Source organism: Bombina bombina, unplaced genomic scaffold, assembly GCF_027579735.1.
Source record: "Bombina bombina isolate aBomBom1 unplaced genomic scaffold, aBomBom1.pri scaffold_533, whole genome shotgun sequence".
Classification (NCBI taxonomy): Eukaryota; Metazoa; Chordata; class Amphibia; order Anura; family Bombinatoridae; genus Bombina; species Bombina bombina.
In genome coordinates this window covers 65,900-78,524 of record NW_026511646.1, presented here as the reverse complement: position 1 = coordinate 78,524, position 12,625 = coordinate 65,900, and the positions used below count along the sequence as shown (strand labels likewise).

At 37.1% G+C, this 12,625-nt stretch overlaps 1 protein-coding gene across 1 annotated transcript in view; it reads left to right on the top strand.

Annotated features, from left to right (window-relative positions):
* LOC128643889 (carbonic anhydrase-related protein-like) overlaps nt 1-7,874 on the top strand; it is a 105,692-nt gene extending 97,818 nt beyond the window's left edge. Inside the window, exon 3 of the mRNA XM_053696659.1 lies at nt 7,726-7,874. Within this exon, the coding sequence (XP_053552634.1) occupies nt 7,726-7,874 (149 nt within the window). The remainder of the gene's footprint in view (nt 1-7,725) is intronic.
* Nucleotides 7,875-12,625: the final 4,751 nt, after the last annotated feature.

Sequence of the window (12,625 nt, the reverse complement as noted above, 5' to 3'; positions counted from 1 at the left end):
TAAACAATAAAATATATTTTATGAGAATGGTGATTTTATCATGGGTTTTAGCTCTGTTTGATGCCCCCCACTTATTGACATTAACAGAGAGAACAGAGAGAGAGTGAGAAGATGGGGAGGAAGGAAAGAGGGAGAGCTCGAGAATCCATAAAAAATGCAGACATCTTAAGAAAAAAATGCAGTGGTGGCTGAAGAGGTTTTCAAGAACCATTCAGGGCTTCATCACCAGTCCCCCTAACAACGCCACATTTTTGAAAGTTTTTTTTGAAGGAACCATTGTGTAATATTAGCTATAGTCTGGAGGGAGAAGGAAGGAGAGTTGTACCTTTACTCTGGATTGGAAGCTTCTGTTGTGGGTGGTGTATGCACACAGTGTTTTTTTGTTTTTTCTTTGTTTCTTTGTTGGGTGGGGGGGGTCTGTCAGTTTTGCTTGCCATTCAAAGGCACCCTGTGTTATATAAGATACACTTAGCTGAAAAATACAACTGAAAGTAAGTTTATACACAAATTAAATCATTGTTATGCAGGTAATATAAACAGAATAATTTAAAATATAACTTTTAATAGGTTATTATCAAAATAATAATAGAAATCAATCCTTTCATATTTGCATTAACATTCAAATACAGGTTAAAAACACATTGAGATAGCCTGTAAAATTAAAGTAGTAATATCTTCTATGTTTAATATTCATATATCAATTAAGCATTAAATCATTGTGGATATATTGTCAAAGGTTGTTAGTAAGGTTCTATTTATACTCCTATCTGGAAGTATCAATCATAGAAACAACCCTGATTGTAGGATAAGCTCCTTCCATCTGGGAGCTCAATTACATTTACCACTGTCTAATATTGCAAAAAACCCATAGTGAACAGGATGGTTATGATTGTAATAATCAGGCTAAGCTCAAGCAGGTTAAAAAGGGGAGATAAGTACCCCCAGTGTGGCACCCCTGACGCACATTTTGCAATGCTTCTTCAGTGGGGGGGCTGTGTGATATAGTATGTTGGCCACTGGAATAGGGTATTTAGTTATTTGTATAAGATATTGTGATACTGTATTATTCTATTTCAGCTATGTGTTTCTATTTAATTTAAAAATTCATGTACAAATATTGGCGCTCCATTTACAAAGCTGCTCCAGAGCCCTTGCGAGGAAAGTTTGCACCTGCGAGGCTTGCACCCACAATGTAAGATACAGCGGTCTTTAGATCACTGCTTCATACACTCTTCGCCATCTGTGAGGTGGCAAAGAAAAATCACCGAGAGCTTGCTTGCTCAGGGTGATTGACTTTGACAGTCCCTTCTCTTACGAGATTGCTTGCGCTTTACACGCTCATTTGAGAGTATAATGATATATACGGGCAGCGGATCCTGTTTGTCCGCTGCCCATATGCAGCGAAGACGAGTGGACAACTTTTAAATTTAAAAATCTTTTTAGTACATGTAACCCTTGGTTTGTATTGTTGGCTTTAATTATTTTGAAATGTGATGTTTTTATGAATGAGTCTAATGCTTTATCATGTTTTTTTAATTTTCAATAAATGGTGGGTATATTTTATGGTTGCATTTAATTATTAACAGCTACATTCAAAGTACATTTCTTTCATGTAATTGGCAAGAGTCCATGAGCTAGTGACGTATGGGATATACAATCCTACCAGGAGGGGCAAAGTTTTCAAAACCTCAAAATGCCTATAAATACACTCATCACCACACCCACAATTCCGTTTTACAAACTTTGCCTCCTATGGAGGTGGTGAAGTAAGTTTGTGCTAAGATTTCTACATTGACATGCGCTTCACAGCATTTTGAAGCCCGATTCCTCTCTGAGTACAGTGAATGTCAGAGGGACGTAGAGAGTATTACCTATTGAATGCAATGATTTTCCTAATGGGGGTCTTTTTCATAGGTTCTCTGTTATCGGTCGTAGAGATTCATCTCATACCTCCCTTTTCAGATCGACGATATAGTCTCATATACCATTACCTCTACTGATAACTGTTTCAGTACTCGTTTGGCTATCTGCTATATGTGGATGGGTGTCTTTGGGTAAGTATGTTTTTATTTATTAAGACACCTCAGCTATGATTTTGCACTTTATGCATTTATATAAAGTTCTAATTATATGTATTGTACTTATATTTGCCATGAGTCAGGTTCATGTATTTCCTTTTGCAGATTGTCAGTTTCATATTTGGGAAAGTTAATATTGAGAAATATTTCTCTTACCTGGGGTTTAGTCTTTTTTTCAATTGACTACTTGTTCAAATTGCGGGCTGTCTTAGGCTTGCAGGTGCGCTAAATGCTACACTTTATTGCTTCATTCTTGGCGCGAAAAATATTTTGGCACGAAAGGCACGTCCGTTGACGCAAGTTCGTCATTTCCGGCGTCATACTTGTCGCAGGGGTTCACACAGGGTTGCGTCGCTAGTGACGCGAGTGTGTCATTTCCGGACATGGTTGGCACCAAAAAAAATTTTCAGTTACTTTGTGCGTCATACTTGCCGCCAAATTTGTTTCATTATTTATTCCCCCATTGCTTTTGCCTCTTGCCTTTTGCTATGTCAGAGGGCTATGTTATTTGCTTTTTTTCCCATTCCTGAAACTGTCATATAAGGAAATTGATAATTTTGCTTAATATGTTGTTTTTTCTTTTACATTCTGCAAGATGTCTCAATCTGATCTTGCCTCAGAAGTATCTGCTGGAACTTTGCTGCCTGACATCGGTTCTACCAAAGCTAAGTGCATTTGTTGTAAAATTGTGGAGATTATATCTCCAAATGTCATTTGTAATAGTCGTCATGATAAACTTTTACATGCAGATAGAGTTTCCATCTGTAATAGTACATTGCCGGTTGCCGTTCCCTCAACTTCTAATGTACATGATATACCTATGAATTTTAAAGAATTTGTTACCGATTCTATTTAGAAGGCTTTGTCTGAATTTCCACCTTCTAATAAGCGTAAGAGGTATTTTAAAACTTCTGATAAAGTTGATGAAATTTCAAATGACCGACAGCATAATGAATTATCCACCTCTGATGAGGATCTATCTGATTCAGAAGATCCTTCCTCAGACATTGACACTGACAAATCTACTTATTTATTTAAAATAGAGTATATGCGTTCTTTGTTAAAATAAGTGTTAATTACTTTGGATATTGAGGAAGCTAGTCCTCTTGATATTAAAACCAGTAAACGTTTAAATTCTGTTTTTAAACCTACTGTGGTTACGCCAGAGGTTTTTCCTATTCCTGATGCTATTTCTGACATGATTTCTAAGGAATGGAATAAGCCAGGTACTCCTTTTAATCCTTCTGCAAGGTTTAAAAAATTGTATCCTTTACCAGCAATTGCAATAGAGTTTTTTGAAAAGATCCCCAAAGTTGATGGGGCTATTTCTACTCTTGCTAAACGAACCACTATTCCTATGGAAGATAGTACTTCCTTTAAAGGTCCTTTAGATAGGAAGATTGAATCGTATCTAAGGAAAACCTATTTATATTCAGGTTATCTGCTTAGGCCTGCAATTACTTTGGCTGATGTTGCAGCTGCTTCAACTTTTTGGTTGGAGAATTTAGCGCAACAAGAATTGGATTCTGACATATCTTGCATTGTTCGCTTACTGCAACATGCTAATCATTTTATTTGTGATGCCATTTTTGATATTATCAAAATTGATGTTAGATCCATGTCTTTAGCTATTTTAGCTAGAAGAGCCTTGTGGCTTAAATCTTGGAATGCTGATATGACATCTAAGTCTAGATTACTATCTCTTTCTTTCTAAGGTAATAATTTATTTGGTTCTCAGTTGGATTCTATTATTTCAACTGTTACTGGGGGGAAAGGAGTTTTTTGCCTCAGGATAAAAAAACCTAAGGGTAAATCTAAGGCTTCTAATAGTTTTCGTTCCTTTCGTCAAAATAAGGAACAAAAACCTAATCCTTCCCCCAAGGAATCTGTTTCCAATTGGAAGCCTTTTTCAAATTGGAATAAATCCAAGCCTTTAAAGAAACCAAAGTCAGCCCCTAAGTCCGCATGAAGGTGCGGCCCTTATTCCAGCTCAGCTGGTAGGGGGCAGATTAAGGTTATTCAAGGATGTTTGGATAAATTCTGTCCAAAATCAATGGATTCAGAGCATTGTCTCTCAGAGGTACCGAATTTGGAGTCTTAATTTGGTTTTGAAGTCGTTACAGGCTCCTCCGTTTGAGCCCATGCATTCTTTGGACATTAAACTACTTTCTTGGAAAGTATTGTTCCTTGTGGCCATTTCTTCTGCTAGAAGAGTGTCTGAGCTATCTGCTCTTTCTTGTGAATCTCCTTTTCTGATTTTTCATTAGGATAAGGTGGTTTTGCAGACTTCATTTGAATTTTTACCTACGATTGTGAATTCTAACAACATTAGTAGAGAAATTGTTGTTCCTTCTTTGTGTCCTAATCCTAAGAATCCTTTGGAAAGATCCTTACATTCTTTGGATGTGGTAAGAGCTTTGAAATATTATGTTGAAGCTACTAAAGATTTCAGAAAGACTTCTAGTCTATTTGTTATATTTTCTGGTCCTAGGAAAGGTCAGAAAGCCTCTGCTATTTCCTTGGCCTCTTGGTTAAAGCTTTTGATTCCTCAAGCTTACCGTTTTGATGTATTTGCTTCTTCTGAAGCAGTTTTTTGTAGAAAAGTTCTTCAGGCAGCTGTTTCAGTCTGATTCTTCTGCTGATGTTTTAAGTTTTTTTCTTTTCTTCATGAGAATAACTTATATTTTGGGTTGTGGATTATTTTTTAAGCATTTGGCTGTTGTTTATTTTTTATCCCTCCCTCTCTAGTGATTCTTGCGTGGAATTCCACATCTTGGGTATTTGATATCCCATATGTCGCTAGCTCATGGACTCTTGCCAATTGCATGAAAGAAAACATAATTTATGTAAGAACTTACCTGATAAATTTATTTCTTTCATATTGGCAAGAGTCCATGAGGCTCACCCTTTTTATGGTGGTTATGATTTTTTGTATAAAGCACAATTATTCCAAATTTCTTTGTTGATGCTTTTTACACCTTTATTTATCACCCCACTACTTGGCTATTCATTAAACTGAATTGTGGGTGTGGTGAGGGGTGTATTTATAGGCATTTTGAGGTTTAAGAAACTTAGCCCCACCTGGTAGGATTGTATATCCCATACGTCACTAGCTCATGGACTCTTGCCAATATGAAAGAAATGAATTTATCAGGTAAGTTCTTACATAAATTATGTTTTTTCTACTGCACAAGTTTATACTGGTTAAGACAAGTGCACATTTGCATGCTTATTTAAAAATAAATACTACTTATACACATGAAAACCTTATACAAGTTTGAATATTTGAATGAAAGTCTCATGAAAGCTTGTATGGTTGCATGAAAAATGTATAAACATTTTTAATTTGTCAAATGTCATGTATTCAGATTTTTTTTGGGGCAACAATATTTTATGTATGCAAAATTGCACCCCTTTATGCTACAGTTACAGTATATGTTACTGCTGTTGCAGGGTGATCTGATGAATGATTAGTAACATAATAAAACAAATAATTTTTCTATCTTGGCGATATTTGTTGTTTTGTCTCCTTGAAATTAGGCCTTGATTTGTGTTTCGTAGATATGCCTGCTTGGTTTTATATAGCAATAGACAAATAAAAAGCTGCTTGAAATGTGAATAATTACAAGCCCATATATTGGCACAAGGCATATGTGACTAAATAAATTATTTCTTATGAACACGATTCTGAATAAGAGGTGCCTTTATATTTGCATTTGCCTGTACGCTTAGTTTTGTCAAGTCCCAATGAAAAATGTTAGATAAAGGCACCTCATCTGAACAACCTACGTGTGGCATGGCAGCAAAAAATGACTTTACAGTTTAAGAGAACTGAACTAAGTGGCTATTTAACTCATGTTAATTAGTCTACTAATCCAATTAAAACTCCTTCCATCTCTAAGACTCTAATGTCGAGTACAACACACATTCATAATGACAAACCACAATTAGAACTATCTGCTGCTTCAATCTTGATCTAACATATGGGGCGCGATCCGATATAGATCGTAGTTTGCGGCGCAAGCGAGGGAACCCCCGCCGCCCATAGTTTCAGCTCGCAACTCGAGCTATCCAATATACCCCGCCGTCAGATGCTAAAGTCCCGTAAGTCTGACAAACCAGCGATGTCCAGAAATCTGCGTAAGTACAGATTTCTGGAGTCGCCAGTGACTTACGGCACTTTAGAAACTGCCGGCGCCTACAAAACCTGACTAAGTTATAAAATCACCCGTACTGTCTAACACGCCTCCCAAACATAGCCCGACACGTCTAACCTTCTATAGCTGGCGGCGGTATAGGGGGATTAAATTAGGGGCTAATGTAATTAATATAGCTGGCGGCGGGGTAGGAGCTCACATTAGGGGGTAGTTAATGTAGGTGGTGGCGGTGTAAGGGGCTCACATTAGGGGGTAGATAATGTAGATGGCGATGGTGTAAGGGGCTCACATTAGGGGGTAGGTAATGTAGATGGCGGCGGTGTAAGGGGCTCACATTAGGGGGTATGTAATGTAGCTCGCGACGGTGTAGGGGGATCACATTAGGGGGTTATACTTTTAATGTAGGTGGCGGCGGGGTCCGGGAGCGGTGGTTTAGGGGTTAAATACTTTATTAGGGATTGCGGCGGGGGATCGCGGTTGACAGGTAGATAGACATTGCGCATGCGTTAGGTGGTTTTATTTGGCAGGTAGTTTAGGGAGTTACAGGGCTCCAATAGACAGCGTAAGGCTTACTACGGCTGCATTTTGTGGCGAGGTGAAAATGGAGTAAGATTTCTCCATTTTTGCCACGTAAGTCCTTACGCTGTATATTGGATACCAAACTGCGTGGGTTTGGTATACCTGCCTATGGCCCAAAAAACTACGGGTGAAGGCAGAAATATATGAGCATAACTTCTAGGTTATGCCGTATATAGGATACCAAACCCGTGCAAAATTCGGCATCGCCGGCTTTTACGGGAGACGCCGCATATCAGATCGGGCCCCTAGAGCTTTACCTCCCTTCCCTGTGCAATTTTTGTCATTAGTTAAATGTAAATGTTATATAAGGACAATATAACATCCAGGCTTGGGAAGAGTTTGTAAATGAAATACAATTTAACCTTTACATTGCTAAATTGTAATGAGGTTAAAAAAAAACAAAAAACAAAAAGAAAACAAACAAACAATGGAGTAAACACTTAATCAGACAAGCACATATTTTTAACCCCTTAAGGACCAGCAACACACCCTGTATTTCCGGTGACCAGAAGGGAGGAGGGAGGGTAAAATAGCATGGTCCTGCCACTTGCCGCAGGACCTGCACTATTAGAAACAAGAAAACCCTAAACGACTGGTGACATACATGGTATGCCGTGGTCATTAAGGAGTAAAGAAGCTATGGAACTTCCATATAATGGCTTTTTTGCTCCAAAGCATATTAGTCATTAAAGTCCAATAATTGTTGGCTTTACAGCTTAAATAGATTAAGAACATCTACATTATGACGATAAAGTTGGAAAGATATTCGACATATTTAGCTTTCTCCATTTGTCTAAACATTTTTACATTTATATGTTAGCAGTATAGCCTGTTGCCTAAGCTTATGACATGCATGCAGATGGAGTTATAGAATTACCTTGTCGCATTACATTCTCTAATTTTCTCTTCAGTTTTATTAGGTGGTCCTCTTCCTCGTGGTCATGAATATGAACTTCATGAAGTTAGATTTCATTGGGGTAAAGAAAATCAACGAGGTTCTGAACACACTGTTAATTTCAAAGCATTCCCAATGGAGGCAAGTATGAGATTCCTGATATAGCATACAAAAGGCAAGCTACATATGCTTAATATATAGTGGTCAAATAATATAGAGCTATATTATGAGTGGAGCTCTATTTATCGCTCCCACTCACACGTTAACTCTGCTAGAAGTAATTTTTTTTGTGCAAACCGTCTAGTCCAAAATAAAGTTTCATGAGTCAGATAGAGCATGTCATTTTAAATAACTTTGCAGTTTACTTTTATCACCAACTTTGCTTTGTTCTCTTGGTATTCTTAGTTAAAAGCTAAACCTATAGGTAGGCTCATATGCCACTATCTTAGACCTTTAAGGCTGCCTCTCATCTGAATGCATTTCGACAATGTTTCACCACTAGAGGGCGTTAGTTCATGTGTGTCATGTGTGTTTATGTGTGTCATATAGATAACATTGTGCTCACGCACGTGGAGTTACCTTGGAGTCAGCACTGATTGGCTAAAATGCAAGTCTGCCAAAAGAACTAAAATAAGGGGGCAGTTTGCAGATGTTTAGACCCAAGGTAATCACAGAGGTAAAATGTTTATTAATATAACTGTGTTGGTTATGCAAAACTGGGGAATGGGTAATAAAGGCATTATCTATCTTTTTAAACAATAACAATTCTGTTGTAGACTGTCCCTTTAATGTATTCCCCAGAAGACTTCAATGAATCGTTAAAACTGGGAATGAACTCGACATGAAAATATGATTATTTTACATTCCAATGCTCTTCACATAGCAGAAAATGCTCTATTTATTCACAAATACATTTTCTACATATATCTGATGATATTTTGGTATAATATATAGCTATATCTATATATAGAGAGGATTAAATATAGGTATATGTGTATATCTATTTATAAATACTTAGAACTTATTTCTCTATGTAAAGAACATTGGAATGTGAAATATTTACAGTAAATACATAGTTAAACACTTTTAAATATGAATATTGCATAAATATATTTTCCCATGTTCTCATCTGCTTGACTACAAATGCTCCAATGCACTTCTTTATATGCCTATTTAGGTATACATATGTATTTATGTGTTTATATGTGTATTTACTGTATGTCTGTAAATACATATATACACATATAAATACATATGTACACACACACATATATATACAGGTGGCCCTCGATTTACAACGGTTCAATTTGCACCGTTTCAGAATAACAACCTTTTTTCTTAAGTCATATGACTGCTATTGAAAAGCATTGAGAAGCAGTGCATTGATTAAAATAGCCAGTAGGTGGAGCTGTCCGCTTGTGTTGCAGCAAAGATATGCAAGCCAAGCAAGCTATAATGAATCAGTATAACTAGACCTGAGCTATCAAGCAGCTGTCATAGGAACAAGATCTTCCGGTCTATAAATCGGTCCAGATTGGAATGTATATGTATGTATCTTTTTAGTCATGAGACCTTATATCTTTGAGCCCTTACAACTTTTTAATGCAATTTTTTAAAAATAATTATTATGAGTGTCACTCTACATTTAACTGTATTTTTTATGTGTTTTGTTACTCTTTTTAGTTGAGCGTAACAGTTAACCAGAGCTCTGAAGTCACACTATCCAGAGTTGCGTTAAATTTGGATTATATTCTTATCCACCAATATTTTACATAATGTAAGAGACATTTTAAAAATGTATTTATGTAAAACATATATATGGTATTAAATCATATGAACATTATTATGAGTGAAGTGTGCAGAGACTTCAACCTTTTTTTCCCAATTAAATTCATACGCCTAGATTTAGAGTTTGGCGTTAGCCGTCAAAAGCAGCGTTAAGGGGTCCTAACGCTGCTTTTTACCGCCCGCTGGTATTTAGAGTCAGGCAGGAAAGGGTCTACTGCTCACTTTCATTCTGCGACTCAAGGCTACCGCAGATCCCCTTATGTCAATTGCGTATCCTATCTTTTCTATGGGATTTGCCTAACGCTGGTATTTCAAGTCTTGGAAGAAGTGAGCGGTAGACCCTCTACTGACAAGAATACTACCGTCAAAAAAAGTCAGTAGTTAAGAGCTTTATGGGCTAACGCGGGAACATAAAGCTCCTAACTACTGTGCTATAAAGTACACTAACACCCATAAACTACCTATGAACCCCTAAACCGAGGCCCCCCACATCGCAAAACCTATAATATTTTTTTTAACCCCTAATCTGCCGCTCTGGACACCGCCACAACCTACATTATCCCTATGAACCCCTAATCTGCTACCCCTAGCATCGCCAACACCTATATTATATTTATAAACCCCTAATCTGCCTCCCCCAACGTCGCCGCCACCTACCTACACTTATTAACGGCTAATCTGCTGACCGGACCTCGCCGCCACTATAATAAATGTATTAATCCCTAAACCGCCGCACTCCCGCCTCGCAAACACTGTAATAAATAGTATTAACCCCTAATCTGCCCTCCCTAACATCGCCGCCACCTACCTACAAATATTAACCCATTATCTCCTGCCCGCAACGTCGCCGCTACTATAATAAATTTATTAACCCCTAAACCTAAGTCTAACCCTAACCCTAACACCCCCTAACTTAAATATCATTTAAATTAATCTAAATAAATTTACTATCATTAAATAATTTTTTCCTATTTAAAAATAAATACTTACCTATAAAATAAACCCTAATATAGCTACAATATAACTAATAGTTACATTGTAGCTATTTTAGGATTTATATTTATTTTACAGGCAACTTTGTATTTATTTTAACTAGGTACAATAGCTATTAAATAGTTAATAACTATTTAATAGCTACCTAGTTAAAATAATTACAAAATTACCTGTAAAATAAATCCTAACCTAAGTTACAAATACACCTAACATTACACTATCAATAAATTAATTAAATAAATTAACTACAATTAGCTAAACTAAAATACAATTAAATAAACTAATCTATAATACAAAAAACAAACAAACACTAAGGCATAGATTTAGAGTTCGGCGGTAGCCGTCAAAACCAGCGTTAGAGGCTCCTAACGCTGGTTTTGGGTGCCCGCTGGTATTTGGAGTCAGTGATTAAAGGGTCTAACGCTCACTTTTCAGCCGCGACTTTTCCATACCGCAGATCCCCCTACGCCATTTGCATAGCCTATCTTTTCAATGGGATCTTTCTAACGCTGGTATTTAGAGTCGTTTCTGCAGTGAGCGTTAGAGCTCTAACGACAAGATTCCAGCCGCCTGAAAAAAGCAGGAGTTAAGAGCTTTCTGGCTAACGCCGGTTCATAAAGCTCTTAACTACTGTACCCTAAACTACACTAACACCCATAAACTACCTATGTACCCCTAAACCGAGGTCCCCCCACATCGCCGCCACTCGATTAAAATTTTTAACCCCTAATCTGCCGACCGCCACCTACGTTATACTTATGTACCCCTAATCTGCTGCCCCTAACCCCGCCGACCCCTATATTATATTTATTAACCCCTAACTTGCCCCACACAACGTCGCCGCAAGCTACTTAAAATAATTAACCCCTAATCTTCCGACCGCAAATCGCCGCCACCTACGTTATCCCTATGTACCCCTAATCTTCTGCCCCTAACATCGCCGACCCCTATGTTATATTTATTAACCCCTAATCTGCCCCCCACAACGTCGCCGACACCTACCTACACTTATTAACCCCTAATCTGCCGAGCGGACCTGAGCGCTACTATAATAAAGTTATTAACCCCTAATCCGCCTCACTAACCCTATCATAAATAGTATTAACCCCTAATCTGCCCTCCCTAACATCGCCGACACCTACCTTCAATTATTAACCCCTAATCTGCCGACCGGAGCTCACCGCTATTCTAATAAATGTATTAACCCCTAAAGCTAAGTCTAACCCTAACACTAACACCCCCCTAAGTTAAATATAATTTTTATCTAACGAAATAAATTAACTCTTATTAAATAAATGATTCCTATTTAAAGCTAAATACTTACCTGTAAAATAAATCCTAATATAGCTACAATATAAATTACATTTATATTATAGCTATTTTAGGATTAATATTTATTTTACAGGTAACTTTGTATTTATTTTAACCAGGTACAATAGCTATTAAATAGTTAAGAACTATTTAATAGTTACCTAGTTAAAATAATTACAAATTTACCTGTAAAATAAATCCTAACCTAAGATATAATTAAACCTAACACTACCCTATCAATAAAATAATTAAATAAACTACCTACAATTACCTACAATTAACCTAACACTACACTATCAATAAATTAATTAAACACAATTGCTACAAATAAATACAATTAAATAAACTATCTAAAGTACAAAAAATAAAAAAGAACTAAGTTACAGAAAATAAAAAAATATTTACAAACATAAGAAAAATATTACAACAATTTTAAACTAATTACACCTACTCTAAGCCCCCTAATAAAATAACAAAGACCCCCAAAATAAAAAATTCCCTACCCTATTCTAAATTTAAAAAGTTACAAGCTCTTTTACCTTACCAGCCCTGAACAGGGCCCTTTGCGGGGCATGCCCCAAGAAGTTCAGCTCTTTTGCCTGTAAAAGAAAACATACAATACCCCCCCCCCAATATTACAACCCACCACCCACATACCCCTAATCTAACCCAAACCCCCCTTAAATAAACCTAACACTAAGCCCCTGATGATCTTCCTACCTTGTCTTCACCATGCCAGGTTCACCGATCCGTCCTGGCTCCAAGATCTTCATCCAACCCAAGCGGGGGCTAGACATCCACTGAAGAAGTCCAGAAGAGGGTCC